At 48.9% G+C, this 21,464-nt stretch overlaps 1 protein-coding gene across 6 annotated transcripts in view; it reads right to left on the bottom strand.

Moving 5' to 3' along the window:
- Nucleotides 1-4,689: 4,689 nt before the first annotated feature.
- The window catches only part of NOSIP (nitric oxide synthase interacting protein), a 28,902-nt gene continuing 12,127 nt past the window's right edge, over nt 4,690-21,464 (bottom strand). For 3 of the 6 annotated variants that reach the window (XM_053606600.1, XM_053606595.1, XM_053606601.1), the window contains 8 exons: nt 16,553-16,623; nt 15,200-15,305; nt 12,336-12,417; nt 9,916-10,075; nt 9,712-9,830; nt 9,403-9,590; nt 9,178-9,286; nt 8,868-8,978 (listed from right to left, as the gene is read on the bottom strand). In XM_053606600.1, coding sequence (XP_053462575.1) covers nt 8,907-8,978; nt 9,178-9,286; nt 9,403-9,590; nt 9,712-9,830; nt 9,916-10,075; nt 12,336-12,417; nt 15,200-15,305; nt 16,553-16,622 — 906 coding nt within the window. In that variant the 5' untranslated portion in view covers nt 16,623 and the 3' untranslated portion in view covers nt 8,868-8,906. Of the gene's footprint in view, nt 4,833-8,867; nt 8,979-9,177; nt 9,287-9,402; nt 9,591-9,711; nt 9,831-9,915; nt 10,076-12,335; nt 12,418-15,199; nt 15,306-16,552; nt 16,624-20,423; nt 20,543-21,464 lie in introns of those variants that run through there. The other 3 variants (XM_053606598.1, XM_053606597.1, XM_053606599.1) reach the window with 3 other exon arrangements.

The following is a 21,464-nucleotide window of genomic DNA, read 5'->3' as shown; positions in this document are numbered from 1 at the left end:
CACTGTACCGCCCTCAGGTAGAGTGCCATGGCGTCACATGGCTCACAGCAACCTCTAACTCTTGGGCTTACGTGATTCTCTTGCCTCAGCCTCCTGAGCAGCTGGGACTACAGGCGTGCGCCACAACGCCCAGCTATTTTTCTGTTGCAGTTTGGCCGGGGCTGGGTTTGAACCCGCCACCCTTGGTATATGGGGCTGGCGCCCTACTCACTGAGCCACAGGCGCCGCCCTCTTCAAGTATTTTTTTTTTTTTTTTTTTTGTAGAGACAGAGTCTCACTTTATCGCCCTCGGTAGAGTGCCATGGCATCACACAGTTCACAGCAACCTCCAACTCCTGGGCTTAAGCGATTCTCTTGCCTCAGCCTCCCGAGTAGCTGGGACTACAGGCGCCCGCCACAACGCCCAGCTATTTTTTGGTTTGCAGTTCAGCCGGGGCTGGGTTTGAACCCGGCACCCTCGGTATATGGGGCCGGCGCCTTACCGACTGAGCCACAGGCACCGCCCCTCTTCAAGTATTTTTATAGTTTCATGTCTTAAGTTTAAATCTTTTATCCAGTGAGAGTCTATCTTAGTTAATGGTGAAAGGTGTGGGTCCAGTTTCAGTCTTCTACAGGTTGCCAGCCAGTTCACCCAGCACCATTTATTAAATAGGGAATCTTTTCCCCACTGGATGTTTTTAATTGGCTTGTCAAAGATTAAATAACGGTAAGTAGCTGGTTTCCTGTTTGGCCCGGGGTGGTGGCTCACATCTGTCATCCTAGCTTGGTGGGAGGCCCTCAGGTGGATGAATCCCTTGAGCTCAGGAGTTGGAGACCAGCCTGAGCAACAGTGAGATCCTGTCTCTACTAAAAAATAGGAAAAACTAGCTGAGTGTAGTGTTAGGTACCTGTAGTTCCAGTTACTTGGGAGGCTGAGGTAGGAGGATCACTTGAGCCCAAGAGTTTGAAGTTGCTGTGAGCTATTGAGGTTCCTGTAGAGATTGCCTTGGCACTCTACCCCAGGGCAACAGAGTGAGACTCTGTTTCAAAAAAACAAAAACAACATGATTGCAAGAGGGACTTTACCTAACAATTGCAATCAGAGTAACCTGGCTTATTGTACCCTCAATGAATCCCCAACAATAAAAACAAACAAACAAAAAAAAACCTGGTGTTTTTAATCCCCAGCAAATACTACAAAACAACAACAACAAAAAAAAAAACCCTGGTTTTTAAGGCAGTGAAAAAATTCTATGTGTCAATATATATTACATAAAGCTGATAGAATGTACAATACAAAGACTGAACTCATATAAACTATGCATTTGAGTTAAAAATCATGTATCAAGGCTGGGCGCCCGTAGCTCAGTGGTTACCACATACACCAGGGCTGGCGGGTTTGAACCCGGCACAGGCCTGCTAAACAACGACAACAACAAAATTATAGCCAGGTGTTGTGGTGGGTGCCTGTAGTCACAGCTACTTGGGAGGCTGAGGCAAGAGAATTGCTTAAACCCAAGAGTTTAAGGTTGCTGTGAGCTGTGACTTCACAGTACTCTAACCAAGGCCACAGCTTGAGACTCTGTCTCAAAAAGAAAAATAATGTATCAATACTGGCTTATAGTTGTACCAAATATACCACACTAATGCAAGATGATAATAATAATTAGGAAAATTGAAATTGGGGTAAAGGGGGCATGTGAAAACTCTGTACTTTCCACTCATTGCTTTAACCTAAAACTGCTCTTAAAAAAGGCTATTTAACAAAAAGAAAAAAAAAAGGCCATTTAGGCTCAGCGCCTGTAGCTCAGTGGCTAGGGCGCCAGCCACATACACTGGAACTGGCGTGTTTGAACACAGCCGGGGCCTGCCAAACAACAATGACCAAAAAAAAAAAAAAGCAGAGCGTTGTGGTGGGCGCTTGTAGTCCCAGCCACTTGGGAGGCTGAGGCAAGAGAATCACTTAAGTCCAAGAATTTGAGGTTGCTGTTAGCTGTGATGCCACAGCACTCTACCGAGGGCGATATAATGAGACTCTGTCTAAAAAAAAAAAAAGAAAGAAAGAAAGAAAAAGAAAGAAGGCCCTTTAATTAAAAAAAATTCCCTTTATAAGATTCAAGTCCCATAGATCCATCTCCCCATATTTAATTATTTTTTTCTCTCTTGGGGGAAAAAAATAGAAATAACCCAGGGTTAGACTGTAAACCAGTTTAGACAGAACTGACATATGTTCCTTCTTTCTTTTTTTTTTGAAGACAGAGTCTCACTTTGTCACCCTGGTGGATGGTGTCATAGCTCATAGCAACCTCACACTCTTGGGCTCAGGCGATCATTTTGCCTCAACCTCCCAAGCAGCAGGAGCACCTGAAACAACGCCTGGCTAGTTTTTCTATTTTTAGTAGAGATGGAGTCTCACTCTTGCTCAGGCTGGTCTCTAACTCCTTAGCTCAGGCAATTCACCCACCTTGGTCTCCCAGAGTGCTAGGATTACAGGTGTGAGCCACTGTGCCCAGCCTTGAACTGACATTTTAACATTAACCTTTCCAATCCCTGAATATGGCATATCTCATTGCTTTAGGTCTTTAATTATCTTAGCAATGTTTTGTAGCTTTCAGTGCAATGGTTCTCAACCTTCATAATGCCGCAATGTATTTTCTTTTTGCAGTTTTTTTGGGCAGGGGCTGGGTTTGAACCGGCCACCTCTGGTATATGGAGCCAGTACCCTACTCCTTTGAGCCACAGGCACTGCCCTCCGCGATGTATTTTCATTGTTAAAAGGGTTCACGACCCACAGGTTAAGAACCGCTGTTAGTGTAAAGATTTTATGTCTTAGGGCTGGGCTCAGTGGCTCACGCCTGTAATCCCAGCACTCTGGGAGGCCAAGGCGGGTGGGTCACCTGAGGTCACAGGTTCAAGAACAGCCTGAGCCAGAGCGAGACACCGCCTCTACAAATAGCCGGGCATTGTGGTGGACGCCTGTAGTCCCAGCTACTTGGGAGACTGAGGCAAGAGAACCGCTTGAGCACAGGAGTCTGAGGTTGCTTTGAGCTATGATGCCACAGCACTCTATGGAGAGCAACCAAGTGAGACTCTGTCTCAAAAAAAAGAAAGAAGGCTTGGTACCTGTGGCTTAAGAGGCTTAGGAGCCAGCCACATACACCTGAGCTGGAGGGTTCAAATCCAGCCCGGGCCCACCAAACAACAACGATGGCTGCAACCAAAAAATAGCCAGGCGTTGTGGCAGGTACCTGTAGTTCCAGCTACTTGGGAGGCAGAGACAGGAGACTCACTTGAGCCCAGGAGTTGGAGGTTGCTGTGAGCTGTGATGCCATAGCACTCTACCCAGGGCGACAGCTTGAGGCTCTGTCTCAAAAAAAAAAAAAAAAAAAAAGGAAGGAGGGAGGGAGGGAAAGAAGGAAGGAATGAAGGAAGGAAAAAAATACTTGAAGATAACTTTAATAAAAGTTACTTTTTTTTTTTTTTGACAGAGTCTCACTTGGTCCTTAGTCACCCTCCGTAGAGTGGTGTGGTGTCAAAGCTCACAGCAACCTCAGACTCCTGGGCTCAAGCGATTCTCTTGCCTCAGCCTCCCAAGTAGCTGCACTACAGGAGCCTGCCACAACGCCCAGCTATTTTTAGAGGTGGAGTCTCTCTCTGGCTCAGGCTGGTCTTTACCTGTGAGCTCTGATGATCCACCTGCCTCGGCCTCCTAGAGTGCTGGGATTACAGGCATGAGCCACCTCTCCTGGCCCCTTGAGTAGAGTTTAATATGAAATATTTGAAGTATCATCTCTGGCTTTCCTTTCCAGGATTTATCACCTCACTTTTCTGTTGCTATAGTTATTCAAGTTAGGGAGACTTGATTTTCCCCTGGTGTTTTAGCTGCCCCTCACTGCACGGATTAGAATTTGTCCCCATTCTTGGGCGGCGCCTGTGGCTCAGTGAGTAGGGCGCAGGCCCCATATGCCGAGGGTGGTGGGTTCAAGCCCAGCCCCGGCCAAACTGCAACAAAAAAATAGCCGGGCGTTGTGGCAGGCGCCTGTAGTCCCAGCTGCTCGGGAGGCTGAGGCAAGAGAATCGCGTAAGCCCAAGAGTTAGAGGTTGCTGTGAGCCGTGTGACGCCACGGCACTCTACCCGAGGGCAGTACAGTGAGACTCTGTCTCTACAAAAAAAAAAAAAAAAAAAAGAATTTGTCCCCATTCTAAACACTGTACAAATAAGAAACTCACCTAGTGTCTTTAATCCCTTCCTGTTTCCAGCCTGCTTTTTATCTTCCAATGCCTTTAATTATTGTCTATCTTTTGCAGTGTTTATAATTGTTATCTGTGAGAAGGCTGGAATTTTAATCCAAGGTTTTTTCTTTTTTTATTGCTGTTTGGCCAGGCCAGGTTCAAACCAGCCACCCTTGGTATTGGGGCTGGCACCCTACTCACTGAGCCATAGGTGCCACCTTAATCCAAGGGTGTTTGACTTCAAGCTGTTAATTATAACATATTTCCCCCTAGTGGCTTGAGATTGAGAATTGGTTTATGGGAGAGCGAGGGCAAATTCATGAATCTTGGGGGGGGCTGCATATTTGAAAACATTTTTTAGCAAAAGAATACTCACACATAGCAACAAATTACTTATACAGAACAGTTTGTTGCCAGGCGTGGTGGCTCACACCTGTAATTCCAACACTTTGGGATATTAAGAAAAAAAAAAAAAAACGAAAAAGTGTTTTGCATCTGTAGTCCCATCTACTCAGAAGCTAAGGCAGGAGGATTGCTTGAGTCCAGGGATTCAAAGGCTGCAGTGAGGTATGATCATGCAACTGTACTCTAGCCTGGATGACATATCACAGATGACATATCTGAAAATAAAAAAAATTATTGGTAATGGGTGGGGCCACATCTATGGTGCATCTTAGAATGGGTACAGGCGATTGCACTAATGTACACAGCTATGATTTAACAATAAAAAAAAGAAAAAAATTATTGGCTCCTAGGAGGAGCTAGAAATTACTTCCTCAAGGATAACTACTATCCTGCTTTCTTTCTTGTTTGGAGACGGAGTCTTACTATGTCACCCTGGGTAGAGTGCTGTGGTGTCACAGCTCACAGCAACTTCAAACTCTTGGGCTGAAGCAATTCTCTTGCCTCAGCCTCCCAAGTAGCTGGAACTACAGGTACCCACTATGATGCCCAACTATTTTTTGTTGCAGTTGTCATTGTTTAGCAGGCCCGTGCCGGGTTCGAACCTGCCTGCTTTGGTGTACGTGGCTGACACCGTAACCACTGTGCTTATGGGCGCAGAGCCAATTTTCTTTTTTTTTTTTTTTCATTTTGGCCGGGGCTAAGTTTGAACCCACCACCTCCAGCATATGGAACCGGCGCCCTACTCCTTGAGCCACAGGCGCCACCCCCAATTTTCTTTTTTTTTTCTCTCTCTCCTTCCTTCCTTCCTTTCTTATCTTTTTGAGACAGGATCTCACTTTGTTGCCCTTGGTAGTGCCATGGTGTCACTGTCACAGCTAACAGCTAACAGCAACCTCAAACTCTTGGTCTCAAGCAATGCTCTTGCCTCAGCCTCCCTAGGAGCTGGGACTATAGGTGCCTGCCATAGATGGGAGTCTTGTTCTTGCTCAGACTGGTCTCAAACTTGTGAGCTCAGGCGATCCATCTGCCTTGGCCTCCCAGAGTGCTGAGATTACAAGCGTGAACCACTGTACCTGGCCAATTGCAATTTTCTTGAAGCACTATGAGCCCCTCAAAGGCACAGGTAGCAGATGAAGCCCCTGGGCCTGCCTGCGCCTCAACCTGCCCCACCATGGCCAGATCTTGCTGGAAGGTTTAGATCAGCAACTACAGAACCTCTGCTCTGAAAAGACAAGATTTGTCTCACTTCCCTTCCCATCTCTTCCTTTTGCAGCAGCTGAAGCTGTGCTTCTGCCCTTGCTTCCTCTCCTGGGTAACTTTGAAACCTTTATTTTTTGTTTATTTATTTATTTTTGTAGAGACAAGAGTCTCATTCCATGGCCCTCGGTAGAGTGCCGTGGCATCACATTGTTCACAGCAACCTCCAGCTCCTGGGCTTAGGTGATTCTCTTGCCTCAGCCTCCCGAGAAGATGGGACTACAGGTGCCCACCACACGCCCGACTGTTTTTTTGTTGCACTTCGGCAGGGCCACGTTTGAATCCGCCACCCTCGGTGGCGCTGGCCCCACCCACTGAGCCACAGGCGCCGCCCTTTATTTATTTTTGAGACAGTTTCACTTTGTCACTCTTGGTAGAGTGCCTTGGTGTCATAGCTCACAGCAACCTCACTCTTGGACTCAAGACTCAGTTTTTCTATTTTTTGTAGACACAAGGTCTCTCACTCTTGACTCAGGCTGGTCTTGAACTCCTGAGCTCAGATCCGCCTGCATTGCCTTCCCAGAGTGCTAGGATCACAGCCATGAACCATCACACCCAACCCTTTTGAAACCTTTAATGACAGATTGAACCTATTTCTTGGAGGGAGGACCTTGACTGCCTGCCCTCAGAAAGGGTATGTGTAAGGGGCTATGAACAAGTAAGTGAGATTTAGGTTTTTTTAGGGGAAATAAAGGTAAAATATTAGGAACCCCCTCCCCCTTTTAAGAGACAGAGGCTCACTTTGTCGCCCTTGGTAGAGTGCTATGAGGTCACAGCTCACAGTAACCTCCAGCTCCTGGACTTAGGCAATTCTCTTGCCTCAGCCTCCTGAGGAGTTGGGACTACAGGCACCCACCATAACGCCTGGCTATTTTTTGTTGCAGTTGGGCCAGGGCCAGGTTCATACCCACTGCCCTCAATATAGGGGGCCGGCGCCCTACCCATTGAGCCATAGGCACCCCTGTTTTTTTTTGTTGTTGTTTGTTTGCTTTTTGAATGTCTTTTTTTTTTTTTTGTAGAGACAGAGTCTCACTTTATGGCCCTCGGTAGAGTGCCGTGGCCTCACACAGCTCACAGTAACCTCCAACTCATGGGCTTAAGCGATTCTCTTGCCTCAGCCTCCCAAGTAGCTGGGACTACAGGCGCCCGCCACAATGCCCGGCTATTGTTTGTTTGCTTTTTGAGACGGAGTTTTACTTGTCACTCTGGGTAGAGCTCACAGCAACCTCAAAGTCTTGGGCTCAGATGATTCTCTTGCTTCAGCCTCCCAAGTAGCTACCTTAGGAGGTGCTACTACAATGTCTGCTATTTTTAGAGGTGGGGGTCTCACTTCTGCTTAAGCTGATCTGGAACCTGTGAGCTCAGGCAATCCACTTGCCTCAGCCTCCCAGAGTGGTAGGATTACCAACGTGAGCCACGACACACAGCTTAGAGACTCTTCAAATTTCTATTGGGGGCAGAGTGGTCCATGCCACAGATGAACAAGACTGGGGCACTCAGGGGGCTGAGAGGAAACTGGAAGGATTCAGGATTAGTTGGGACTGTAGGAAGAGAGGCCAAGATCAGGAAAGGTTAAGGAAGGAGGGCATGATGTGAAGCCCCCTGGGTAGAAAGGGATGGACTGGACTTGCTAGGGGGGAGAGGTTAGTGGGGTGATAGTAAGGGGAATAATTGGAGGAAGGATGGGACAGGGGTGAGGGAAGCACAGGACTGGGGGGGTCTCCAAAAGCAGTTGGCCCCCAGGTGAACTTGGCTTCTGCCACTCCCTTCAGCAGTTTTAACTATGCGCAAGCTGTGCCTTCTCAGCCTACGTGGCCCATTCTGTGAAATGGGTAGGCACACTCCTCTTCCAGGGCTGTGGAGAGGACACTAGAGGGCTGCAGATTAACAGCTTGGGGCAGGCCCAGGTTGCAATGGCTCCCAAGAGCAACGATTCAGTTTCCAAGGGATAGGGGCCCAGAAGTGGGGTGTGAGGGCTCTCAGGGACCACAGAAAAGTTCTACAAGTGCCTGAGTGCAAATGCCAAGTTTGGAGGGCTCCCTAGGGGGCAAGGATGACAGGAGCCATCCATCTTCTTATTAAAAGACAGGTAAAATGTTACTGTTCAGTTAGTCAGGAACAGTAAGTCTTTATTTTTTAAATCTTGCTTGAGTGTGTTCTAGTTCTGTACCCTACCCAGGGAATGCTGTTGTGAGTAAATGGTTATTAACACAAAGCTTTAAGGGCTCCTTGCTACCCCCCTCACCCACCCCCACTCCCTTAGATCTGCACTTTGCTGCCTCTGGGCCTTTGCACTGTGGTTTCCTCTTCCTTTCCACCCTCCAGCAGTCAGATGTGGGGGAGGGGTATCCCTGTGCACCCTTTCTGGACTGGGTGCTGCTGTGCTCCTCTCATACAACTTGTGAGCCTTATTACACTTGACTTCAGAAGGCGCACTCTTGAACATCTCACATGCAGCAAACTTGTAACTCAGGGATCCTGACAAAAGGCTCTGGGGGAATTTCTATTTAGCCTATTAAAATGGACCCCTCATACGGCCACGGCTCAGACTTTGACTTCTGGCCAATTTTTAATGCTCTGCACTTGCATTCAATTCAGATTTTGTTCTTTTTTTTTTTTTTTGTAGAGACAGAGTCTCACTGTACGGCCCTCAGTAGAGTGCCACGGCGTTACACGGCTCACAGCAACCTCTAACTCTTGGGCTTACGCGATTCTCTTGCCTCAGCCTCCCGAGTAGCTGGGACTACGGCGCCCGCCACAACGCCCGGCTATTTTTTTGTTGCAATTTGGCCGGGGCTGGGTTTGAACCCGCCACCCTCGGCATATGGGGCCGGTACCCTACTCACTGAGCCACAGGCGCCGCCCCAGATTTTGTTCTTAATGTGAAGCCACAGTCAGTATGCTTAGCCCACTTTTTCAAACTCCAGCCTGCCCACCATGGGAACACAGCTTGGTGACCCGACTTCCTCGTAAATGAAGACGCCACGTCCACACGCACCCGAGCCTGTTTATTTGGTCTCCCGTGTGCACATTCAGGCCTGCATCACTGGCCGCGACTTCTCTGCCTGCAACTTCACTCCAGAGCCTGCAAAGCCCGTGCCACCCTAAGGAAGGTGGGAAGAAAGATGAGGTGGAGGCGGTCTGGGGCTCCAGGTGGCAGTGAGGGGTCAAGGTGAAGCTGGATACTGACTCAGAAGGATCAGGAGTAGGGGAGAGAGTACGACAAGGAAGGAACCCCAGAAAAGCAGGGCCTAGAAAGGGTGTGGGCCTGGGGGTAGGGAAGGGACTCAGCGGGCAGCTCACCCTCTGCAGCACGATGATATCCCGATCTGTGAGCTTGTCACTAGTCACTGGGTCCACCATGTCCTTCCGAATCAGCTTCTCTATGCACTCAAGGGTGACCACGGCCCCACTGCAGAAGGTGAAGGTGAGGATTCGTGTCAGGGACTGTCGGGGTACATCCCCCATACCCAGCCCTGCCACTACAGTCTTGTGTTCCCTCCTCCTTCCCCTCCGCAGGGGACTCACGAGGGCCGCAGCACAGCACATGGCGTGGCATTGCTCAGGCTATCACGGGTCACGGCACACACGTAGCGTTCACTGCGTGTGATGAGCCCCACACGGTCCACAGAGCTGTCCAGAGGCGTGAAGCGCACAGGTGTCAGGTCCGACATGCGCAGTGGTTTCCCAGACATGGGGCAGGTTACTGTGCGTGACTGTCAAGAGAGAGGGAGGATCAGCAGGCTGGTGCTAGGTGGAGGGAGAAGGGAGCCTCAGGGCACTAAGCACCCTGGCCCTCCCTGGTAAAGTGGGTGCAGTGCTGCTGAGGGGGCTCACCGGCTTTTCCAGTTTGGTGGCCTTGGCCTCCGGAGTCAGTGAGGGGATCCAGAAGCTGGGCAGCACTTTGTCCTTGTCCTTTCCTGAGGGTCCTGCACTGGGCCCAGGCTGAGCATCATCTGTGGGGAAGGGAGAAACGGGCTCAGATGCTGAACCCTGGACAGCCCACAGGGCCCCACCCACAGCGAGTCCATTTCCACTCACCTGGGCTGGTCCCCGCGGGACCCTTGGCCATAAAGGGGTTGAGAGGACGGCTCACAATGGCTGCCTCCTTCTCTAGGAAGCCACGCACATGGTCTTGGGCCGCTGCCTTCTGCAGCTCCTTCTGCTCATCCCGCTGGGCACCTCGCTGCTTTTCATAGGCCTGAAGTAGCAAGCAGAGGCTGAGCCTGGGGCTGGAAGTCTGTACCACCTGGGGGCTTTCACAGGTGGGCAAACAATGGCCCACACAAGACACCTGCTGACATCACTGGCAGAGACTGGGGACTGCCTGGGTGAAAACCTCTAGCTGGTTTTATAGCATTCTGTGGCTTGTCCCTTCCCTACTACAGAACATTTAGGTAATTTCCTGTGTAGCCATTTTAGGACTCAGTGCCTTGGGTGTTCCTTGGCAGCAGAATGGTCAACAGTTTAGCTGGAGCTGGAGGGCCAGGGCCCAAACCCGATCTCTGTCACCTCTGTGACTTATAGTGAGTACTGTGACCTCTCCCAGCCTGTTTCCTCATCTGTAAAATGAACTAACAATGATAACCCTGCCTTGGTGGGGCACTCCTGCAAGGATTACACAATATATAATTGTGAGCCTGGTACCTAGTTAAGTGTTCACTGAGTGATACCTGCTGGCCACATGATGTTTATTATATAATGCATGTACCAGACCATGTCCTGGCATAGTGGACATGGGCTTCAGATCCAGGAGAATTATGAGGATCAAATGTTTATGGAGTGGTACAATGTGCCAGGCAGCGTATGAGGGTGGCAGGAGTGAAGGTGTGTCCCATGCTTGGTCCTGCCTGGCACAGGAAGGTGCCTGGGTAGTGCTATAGCTAAGACTGCCTCAGGCTACCGAGCTGTACACCCAGCTATAACAATGATGGTGACTGATGATCAGAAGGACCTCCAACATGACCATGATGATGAGCCACCAGGCTGTGTAGAGGACATGGGCACAGGGAAGCCACTCACCTGAGACAAAAAGCTTAGCTCCAGCAAGCCAGGTAGGGGAAGGGGACAGATCCCCCACTGTGCCTCAAACATGGGAATAAACAGGGTCCTTCCTACCTTCCAAATGAGTTTACCAATGGAAGGCTAGGCCTGGTTCTAAGTACACTTTTTTTTCTTTTTTTTTTGGAGACAGAGTCTTACTATGTCGCCCTCAGTAAACGCTGTAGCATCACAGCTCAGAGCAACCTCAAACTCCTGGGCTTAAGTGATTCTCCTGCCTCAACCTCCCAAGTAGCTGGGACTATAGGCGCTCGCCACAATGCCCACTATTTTTTGTTGCAGTTGTCATTGTCATTTAGGTGGCCTAGGACAGGTTCGAACTGGCTAGCCTGGGTATATGTGGCTGGTGCTGTAACCACTGTGCTACGGGTACTGAGCCCTTTTTTTTTGAGACAGTCTTACTTTGTAGCCCTTGGTAGAGTGCTGTGACATCACAGCTCACAGCAACCTCAAACTCCTGGGCTCAAGTGATCCCCTTGCGTCAGCCTCCCAAGTAGCTGGGACTATAGGTGCCCATCATAACGCCTTGCTGTTTTTAGAGACGAGGTCTTGCTCTGGCTCAGGCTGGTCTTGAACCTGCGAGCTCAGGCAATCCACCCACTTTGGCCTCCCAGAGTGCCAGGATTACAGGCGAGAGCCACCTCACCCAGCCTTCTAAGTAAACTTAAGGATTCTGCACACATCTCCTAGGTGCCCCACAGCGTCCTCTAATTTGGCCCTGTCAGCCTATTTTACAGATAGATGAAACCAAGGCTTAGACAGGTGAGGCAATGGCCATTCATTCAGCAAGTCTTTTTTTGTTTGGTTTTTTGAGTCAGTCTCCTTTTTTCACCCTCAGCAGAGTGCTGTGGCATCACAGCTCACAGCAACCTCCAGCTCTTGGGCTTAGGCGATTCTCTTGCCTCAGCCTCCCCAGTAGCTGGGACTACAGGCATCCACCACAATGCCCGGCTATTTTTTTTTTTTTTTTGTAGCAGTTTGGCTGGGGCTGGGTTTGAACCCACCACTCTCAGTATATGGGGCCAGCGCCTACTCACTAAGCCACAGGTACTGCCTCATTCAGCAAGTCTTTACTAAGGATCTAGGCCATGGAGTGGGCAAGACCTGCTCCTTGCCCAGGGGTCTGCAGTCTAGTGGGGAAAGTGGGCACATGTCAGACACTCGCATGTAGAGTTACAACTGTGACAAGTGCTAAGAGACAAGTGACTAGGTCAGAACCTGGTGGCCTAGGTCAAAGGAGGCAGTACCTGGGCTGAAATCTGGAGAGTGATAAGGATGTAGTCAGGTAAAGTGGGAGGAAGAACAGGCAAAGGCCCCGGGGGAAGGATGGGGGGCCCAGAATGGCTCTGACTGTGAGCTCATAATCAAAACCTCCTGCCCCCTTCTCCCCATCCCATCACCTTCATCTGCCGGGCGATCTCCTTCTTCTGGTGCAAAATGTACTCCAGGATCGCCTCTCGCTCGTACAGGTAGCCATCTGGGCTGCAAAGGGAGGATGGAATGAGAAAGACCTGGCCCCAGCCTAGGACACATAGCCAGGGCTTAATCATCACAGGCACCACATCAACTCCCTGCCCAGGGCACCCACTAAGTAAGTATCTCATAGGCAGCACCTCACTCAATGCTCAGCTCTCTGAGGTGAATTCTTGTGCCAGGACCACACTATTTTAATTCTCATGGCTGTGAAGAATGCTGTGTTGTGTAGAGATAAGGGATTAACTCAGTAATCTGGGTTGTCCAAAGCCTGCACCTTACAAGGAAATGACTAGCCCTTGACTAGCTCCCAGGAGATAATCTCCAACCTGCAAACATGCCCTGTCTGATAAGAGCATCTTTGCTTACGTGGGGCCACATATGATAACAGTTGATGTCTGGAGAGGCTGGAGACTAAAGTCAGCCACATGGACAGTTGGCCATGTCAATATGAGCAGTCCTCAATAAAAACTCTGGACACTGGGCCAGGTTTGGTGGCTCACACCTGTAATACTAGCACTCTGGGAGGCTGAGGTGGATGGATAGCTTGAACTCATGAGTTCAAGACCAGCCTGAGCAAAAGCAAGACCCCCATCTCTACTAAAAATAGAAAAACAGGCAAGAGATCGCTTGAGCTCAAGAGTTGGAGGTTGTTGTGAGCTATGACACCACAGCACTCTACCCAGGGCAACAGCTTGAGAATATCTCAAAAAACAAACAAATAAACAAACTCTGGACACTGGGCAGGGCGCAGTGGCTTATGCCTATAATCACAGCACTTGGGAGGCTGAGGCAGGTGGATTGCCTGAGCTCAAGAGTTCAAGACCAGCCTGAGCAAGATCAAGACCCTGTCTCTAAAAATAGCTGGGCACTGTGGTGGGCCCAGCTACTCTTGAGGCTGAGGCAAGGGGATCACTTGAGCACAAGAGTTTGAGGTTGCTGTGAGCTATGACACTGCAGCACTCTACCGAGGGTGACAAAGTTAGACTTTGTCTAAAAGAAAAAACTCTGAACACTGAGACTCCTGGTTGGCAATACTTTGTACGTGTTGTCACACATTGTTGCTGGGAGAAGTAAGCACTGTCCATGTGACTCTACTGGGATAGAACAGTCAAAGGCTCATATGTGGTCATTACTGGACTCTGTCCCATGCACCTTTCTCCTTTCCTGATTTTAATCGTAACTGTGAGTATAATAGCCTTGCTGAGTTCTTTAAGTTCTTCTAGCAAATAATGTACATGAAGGTGGCTTTGGGGACCCTGTTACTGTCTCTATAAAATAGACCATTAGTTAAGGACGTATTTATTTAGTGGCCTAAACACGTTTCACACTTTCATCCTGCTGTCAGAGGCAGGTAATGGTAAGTCTTCCACACAAGCAGTGTTATTTTATTTATTTATTTTACAGTTTTTGGCCAGGGCTGGGTTTGAACCCGCCATCTCCAGTATATGGGGCCAGCGCCCTACTCCTTTGAGCCACAGGCGCTGCCCTATTTTTTTTATTTTTTTGAGAGTTTCACTTTGTTGCCCTCGGTAGAGTGCCATGGCATCATAGCTCATGGCAACCTCAAACTCTTGGGCACAAGTGATCCTCTTGCCTCAGCCCCTCAAGTAGCTGGGATTGCAAGCACCTGTCACACTACTCGGCTATATTTTATGTTATTTTATTTTTTTTGAGACAGGGTCTCAAGCTGCTGCCCTGAGTAGAGTTCCATGGCACCATAGTTCACAGCAACCTCCAACTCTTGGGCTCAAGTGATTCTTTTGTCTCAGTTTTTCTATTTTTAGTAGCGGGGGTCTCGCTTTTGCTCAGGCTGGTCTCTAACTCGTGAGCTCAAGCAATCCACCTGCCTCAACCTCCCAGAGTGCTAGAATTATAGGCGTCAGCCACCTCACCCACCTGACTTGGCTATTTTTTAGAGACAGGGTCTTACTCATTTTTTTTTTTTTTTTTGAGACAGAGTCTCACTATGTCGCCCTTAGTAGAGTGCTGTGGTGTCACAACTCACAGCCACCTCAAACCCTTGGGCTTAAGAGATTCTCTTGCCTCAGCCTCCCAAGAAGCTGGTACTACAGGTGCCCGCCACAATACCTGGCTATTTTTTGTTGCAGTTGTTTAGCTGTTGTTTAGCTGGCCTGGGCCAGGTTCAAACCCACCACCTTGGGTGGCACCTGTGGTCAAGTGGGTGGGGCGCCGGCCCCATATGCTTGAGGTGGCAGGTTCATACCCGGCCCCAGCCAAAAACTGCAAAAAAAAAAAAAAAACCACCACCTTCGGTATATGTGGCTGGCGCCATAAGCACTGTGGTACAGGCACCAAACCAAGGGTCTCGCTCTTGCTTAGGCTGATCTCAAACTCCTGAGCTCAAAGAATCCACACCCTTGGCCTCCCAGAGTGCTAGGATTACAGGTGAATTACAGGAGACTGATAGGATTATAGGAGAATTAAGTGCTGCCTATGTGGGATAGAATAGTCAAAGGCTCGTATGTGGTCACTACTGGACTCTGCCCCATGCACCTTTCTCCTTTGCTGATTTTAATCTGTAACAAGTGCTATTATTAAGGGCCAGGCAGTGTTGCAAGAGCCCTACACCCTATAATATATAGGTTCTTTTCCACATACACTGGGATCATGCCCACACCTCAGATGAGAACACGGAGGGTCTGAGAGGTTAAATGGCTTGCCCAGGGCACCCTGGATGCGCAGGTGGCCAGATCCACATATGCAGTCCTCTCTGTGCAGTGCCCTTGCCCACCCCATCCTGCTCCTGCCATCCCTGTTTTCAGCTCACGTGACGACAGGATCGTGGCAAGGCTGCAGAGACAGGCAGCAGCAGTCAAAATCCTTCACGGCATCTCTGCTCAGTCGGATGTTCTGGGTCCCATAGCCTGAGGCCGCTGGTGACAGAGATGGGGAGAGTGATGGAGAGGTGAGGGAACAGGAGATATAGCCCTCTCTAAAATCCAAGAGAGAGGCACAGAGAGAAATCAGAGGTCTGGGTGGGAGGGAGGACTCAGAGGGAAGCAGGCAGTCAAAAGCTGTGTGTAGGGCAGCACCTGTGGCTCAAAGGGGTAGGGCGCTGGTCCCATATGCCGGAGGTGGCGGGTTCAAACCCAGCCCCGGCCAAAAAAACACACACACACACACACACACACACACACACAAAAAAAGCTGTGTGTATGTTGGAGACAGGGGCATCACAACTTGCAGGGGGTGTTAATCCCCAGAGGGCAAGTGACAGACAGATAGGCCCTGTCATTGAGTGGCAGCTCTGAGGAAGGTCTAATGGCTGACTCCCCTCAACCCTTCTGGCTGTGACCTACCTTCAAGGGCCTGTACCTCTTTGGACCTCCATTTCTTCTTCTAGAATATGGCAATACCAACCCTCACTAATGCATTGTTGGGAGGAGTAAATGAGTTAATGTGCAGAAGACATAGTATAGCAGCACCCTGTACATGGGGGCACTGGAGCACATGGGCTGTTAATTATATAAGGTTAGACAATTAAGTTTGCAAACTCATCCTAGAGAAAGTGCTACATATTCACTGATGAATATCACCATGGTCACCTTAGAAGTACTCCCTTTGGGAAGCTATGCACCAATGCCAGAGCCTAGTCCACCCTTCAAAGCAATTTTGGGACTCTTTTTTTCTGGAATAACCATCAGAGCTGTCATTGTAGGTCTATTAAGTTCAAGAACCTGACATCGTGTGCTTACATTGGCAGCACTGTACAAACAAGTCATTGAGGTTTCAGAACCTTGGCATATGAGTGTTTCACAGTTATTTTCATGTCACATGTGACAGTGTTTTGCCGAATGGCATTCATTATTGTTGTCACTTGGTTTTTTTTGTGTGTCCTATGATGACAGCTCTGGTGATGGTCATTCCAGAAAAAGAGTTCCAAAATTGCTTTGAAGTGTGAAGGTGCTGGTTTCAGTGTATAGCTTCCCAAGGGGAGTACCTTGAAGGTGACCATGGTGTTATTTAGCAATAAGGTATGTAGAACTTTTTCTAGGATGAATTCCTGAACTCATTTATTAGATCTCCTAGGGTCATAACCATAGACTATAATCTCCTGCAAATTGAGATGGTGAGTTGAAGACCCATTCGAGCCCACCCCACTTCACCCCCAACCCTGTACCTGTGTCCTTCTTCTTCTCGTGATAGGTGTAGACAGCTCCTGCAGTGCAGTTCTTGCCGTGCCGTGTCATCCTGAAGGAAGAAGGGGTAGTTGCAAGGCTGTAGTGACCAGAGGTGATCTACACCCCCTCAATAGGAAGGGTGGGAGGGGCACCCATCACATCTCCTCCTGTAAGTTCTCTTTCCAGATTTACTTGAACTCACTTACATACCAAAATGCAACCTTAAAGAACAAAATAGTAATTTGTTTGCAGCTAAGTGGGCAGGAGACCAGGGTTCGAATGCCACTATTACTTCTGATTAGTTGGGACAGCGACTGCCATTTAATGAACCGGGAAAAAGGACGTCATGGCAGATCTGACTTTGGGTGTACTAGTGTAGGGTAGGGGCCACCACTGTTGATGAAGCCACTCCTTCTTTTCCCTTCCTATCTCTGCATACCCAGACTGAAGCCAAGGGGTGAACCAGATCAGTGATTGGCTCAACTGAACTCAATCAGTGATTGGATCGAGTGATTTGCCCTGATTGGGTCTTGGAGGGGCCAATCAGAGGGCCGGTCAGAGTTGGGTTCTGGGCCTAAAGAACTGCCAAGCCCATGCTCACTTCAGGTAAACCCGGAAGGAAAGACCCCAGCCCTTGGAATGGAGCTCCTTTAAAAAAACAATAAATAAATAAATGAAAAACAAAAAACAGCCAGGTGCTGTGGCTCACGCCTGTAATCCTAGAACTCTGGGAGGCCTAGATGGGTGGATTGCTTGAGCTCAAGAATTTGAGGCCAGCGTGAGCGAGAGTGAGCATCAGTCTCTAAAAATAGCCAGGCGTTGTGGTGCCTGTAGTCCTAGCTCCTTGGGAGGCTAAGGCAAGAGAACCACTTGAGCCCAAGAGTTTGAAGTTGCTGTGAGCTACGACGCCAACACATGCATACCTAGGTTGACAAAGTAAGAGACTGTCTCAAAATAAATAAATAAATAAATAAGACAGGGAACTTATTTTTTAAACTTCCCATGATTCCTAGGCCCTAAGAGTCAAAAAATAAAAGATCAGCAATTCTCTCTCTCTCTTTTTTTTTTTTTGCAGTTTTTGCCAGGGCTGGGTTTGAACCCGCCACCTTCCTGTATATGGGGCCTGCGCCCTACTCCTTTGAGCCACAGTGCCGCCAATATCGGCAATTCTCAAAGAGTATGTTCCTAGGACTTCTGGGGTCTCCCGAAACATTTCTAGGTAATCCTCAAGGTCAAAACTCTTAGAATACTAAGATATCATTTGCCTTTTTCACTCTCATTCTCTCACAAGTATTCAGTGGACTTTTCCAGAGGCCCTGTGAGGTATAATACTATAATACTAAGTTTGTGGCAATTTGTTACAGCAGCAATAGTAAAATAATATAGTTATCAGGGAAATGCAAATTAGAACTTCACCGAAACACTTCTACACACCCACTGGAAGGGTTGCAATTAGGCGGGTACAGGTGAGTGTGTGGACCTCCTGAGACCCTCATCTACTGCTGGGGGATGGGGTGGGTATAGGCTGGTGTAACCACTTTGCAAACCAATTGCTAGTATCTGGCATATGACTCACCCCCTGTAGCTCAAGCAGCTACGGTGCCAGCCACATACACTAGAGCTGGTGGGTTCAAATCCAGCCCCAGCCTGCCAAACAACTACAACCAAAAAATAGCCAGGCATTGTGGCGAGTGTCTGTAGTCCCAGCTACTTGGGAGGCGGAGGCAAGAGAATCGCTTAAGCCCAAGAGTTGGAGGTTGCCGTAGGCTGTGACACCACAGCACTCTACCCAGGGCGACAGCTTGAGACTTTGTCAAAAAAATAAAAATAAATAAAGTCTGGCATACGCCAACCCTATGCACCAGTAAATCCTTTTCTGTGTAGATACCTAACGGGCAGGTGAACTCTGCTTACCACAGGCTACAAATTAAGAGTGTTTAGAGCTGCCCTGTTCAAAATAGCTCATTAACTGGGAACTACCCACCAATAAGAAAGAACAAGCTGGAGGCACCCATAGCTCAGTTGGCAGGGCGCCAGCCACTGGTAGGTTCAAACCTGGCCTGGGCCTGCTGAACAATGACAACTGCAACCAAAAAATAGCCGGGCATTGTGGTGGGCGCCTGTAGTCCCAGCTACTTGGGAGGCTGAGGCAAGAGAATAACTTAAGCCCAGGAGTTGGAGGATGCTGTGAGATGCAACGCCACAGCACTCTACCCAGGGTGACAGCCACATACACGTAGGGTGGTGGGTTCAAAACTGGCCTGGGCCTGCTAAGCAACAATGATAACTGCAACCAAAAAATAGCTGGGTGTTGTGACAGGCACCTGTAGTCCCAGCTACTTGGGAGGCTGAGGCAAGAGAATCGCTTAAGCCCAAGAGTTGGAGGTTGCTGTGAGCTGTGACGTCACAGCACTCTACCTAGGGCGAAGCTTGAGACTGTCTCAAAAAAAAAAAAAAGAAAGAACTGCTGGGTTTGGTGGCTTACACCAGTAATCCCAGCACATGTGAGTGTCTGACACGTGCCCACTAGACTGTAGACCCCTGGGCATGGAGAAGGTCATGCCCATCCTGTGGCCTAAATCCTTGGTAAAGACTTGCTGAATGAATAGCCATTGCCTCACCTGTCTAGGCCTTGGTTTCATCATCTGTAAAATAGGCTGACAAGGCCAAATTAGAGGACACTATGGGGCACCTAGGAGATGTGTACAGAATTCTCTTTTTTGTTGTTGTGTTTTTTTTTTTGGTTTTTTGGAGACTGAGTCTCATTTGGTCACCCTTGGTAGAGTGCCATGGCATCTTAGCTCACAGCAACCTCCAACTCTTGGGCTTAGGCAATTCTTTTTTTTTTTTTTTTTGTAGAGACAGAGTCTCACTTTATGGCCCTCGGTAGAGTGCCGTGGCATCACACAGCTTACAGCAACCTCCAACTCCCAGGCTCAAGCGATTCTTTTGCCTCAGCCTCCCGAGTAGCTGGGACCACAGGTGCCCGCCACAACGCCCGGCTATTTTTTTTTTTTTTTGGTTGCAGTTCAGCCGGGGCCGGGTTTGAACCCGCAACCCTCGGTATATGGGGCCGGCGCCCTACCGACTGAGCCACAGGCGCCGCCCTTAGGCAATTCTCTTGCCTCAGCCTCCCAAGTAGCTGGAACTACAGGAGCCCGCTACAACACCCAGCTATTTTTTTTTGTTGTTGTTGTTGCAGTTGTCATTGTTGTTGTTTTTTTCTTAGCTGGTCCGGGTTGGGCTTGAACCCACCAGCCTTGGTTTATGTGGCCAGCGCCCTACCCACTGAGTTACAAGCACTGCCCAAGAATTCTTAAGAAGTTTACTTAGGGGTGGCACCTGTGGCTCAGTGAGAAGGGCGCCGGCCCCACATACTGAGGGTGGCGGGTTCAAACCCAGCCCTGGCCGAACTGCAACAAAAAAATAGCCAGGCGTTGTGGCAGGCGCCTGTAGTCCCAACTGCTCAGGAGGCTGAGGCAGGAGAATCGTAGAAGCCCAAGAGCTAGAGGTTGCTGTGAGTCCTGTGACATTATGGCACTCCACCAAAGGCGGTAAAGTGAGACTCTGTTTCTACAAAAAAAAAAAAAAAAGTTTATTTAGAAGGCCGGGCCAGGTGGCTCACACCTGTAATCCTAGCACTCTGGGAGGCCGAGGTGGGTGGATTGCCTGAGCTCACAGGTTCGAGACCAGCCTGAGCCAGAGCGAGACCTTGTCTTTAAAAATAGCAAGGCAGGCTCGGTGCCTGTGGCTCAAGTGGCTAAGGCGCCAGCCACATACACCTGAGCTGGCAGGTTCGAATCCTGCCCAGGCCCACCAAATAACAATGACAGCTGCAACCAAAAAATAGCAGGGCATTGTGGCGGGTACCTGTCGTCCCAGCTACTTGGGAGGCAGAGGCAGGAGAATCGCTTGAGCCCAGGAGTTGGAAGTTACTGTGAGCTGTGATGTCACGGCACTCTACTCAGGGTGACAGCTTGAGGCTCTGTCTCAAAAAAAAAAAAAATAGCAAGGCATTATGATGAGCAACTGTAGTCCCAGCTACTTGGGAGGCTGAGGCACAGGGATTGCTTGAGCACAAGAGTTTGAGGTTGCTGTGAGATGTGATGCCATGGTACTCTACCATGGGCTACAAAGTGAGACTCTGCCTCAAAAAAAAAAAAAAAAAGAACAAGCTTATTGTCGTACCAGTAGCATGGCTGAATCTCACAAACACCATGTTGTATGAGAGATGACAGACACCAAAGAAAACTTACCATGTGATTCCATTTACATGAAATTCAAAAACTCAAAGAGTAATTATAGCATTACAAGCTGGTTTCCTTATGAGGATGAAGTGACTGGCAGTGGGCACAAGGTGGCCTCTGGAGGGGTGAGAATGCTCTGTGTCCTGATGTGAGTGTTAGTCACAAGAGTGTTCACTATGAAAAGTCACCAGGATGGACAGTTATGCTTTCTGAGCTTCCCTGAACATGTACCAGGAATGCTGGAGGAAACCCCTTTGCACCCATGCTGTCTGTATGTGACTGCAGAGTTGTCCCTGCACGATGTACCCTATTTAACACCTGTGGACAGATATCCATATGCAAGAAATAGCTCTATGACCCATGTCATTTAGCACATGTGTGAGGGTATTTGGGGGATAAATCCTTAAAAGTGGAATCACTGGCTTGAAGGACATTTGCATTTAAAATCTGGCTAGAATTTGCAGTTTCCTCCCAAACTGTACCAGTCGATATGCCTGCAACATCATGGGAAAGCCATTCCTCACACCTTCACCAGAGTTTCCTGTGACTGACACCCAGCTGTGCCCAGGTCAGGAAGCACCTTTAGCACCATACTACAGAAAATATGGTGCTGGTGGCAGAATGGGAGAAGGTATTTGTAAAGTCTACAATCAACAAGGGATTA

The sequence above is a fragment of the Nycticebus coucang genome, chromosome 10 (assembly GCF_027406575.1).
Source record: "Nycticebus coucang isolate mNycCou1 chromosome 10, mNycCou1.pri, whole genome shotgun sequence".
Classification (NCBI taxonomy): domain Eukaryota; kingdom Metazoa; phylum Chordata; class Mammalia; order Primates; family Lorisidae; genus Nycticebus; species Nycticebus coucang.
Note: the sequence above shows the minus strand (reverse complement) of the source record. Positions and strands in the feature narration are given on the sequence as shown.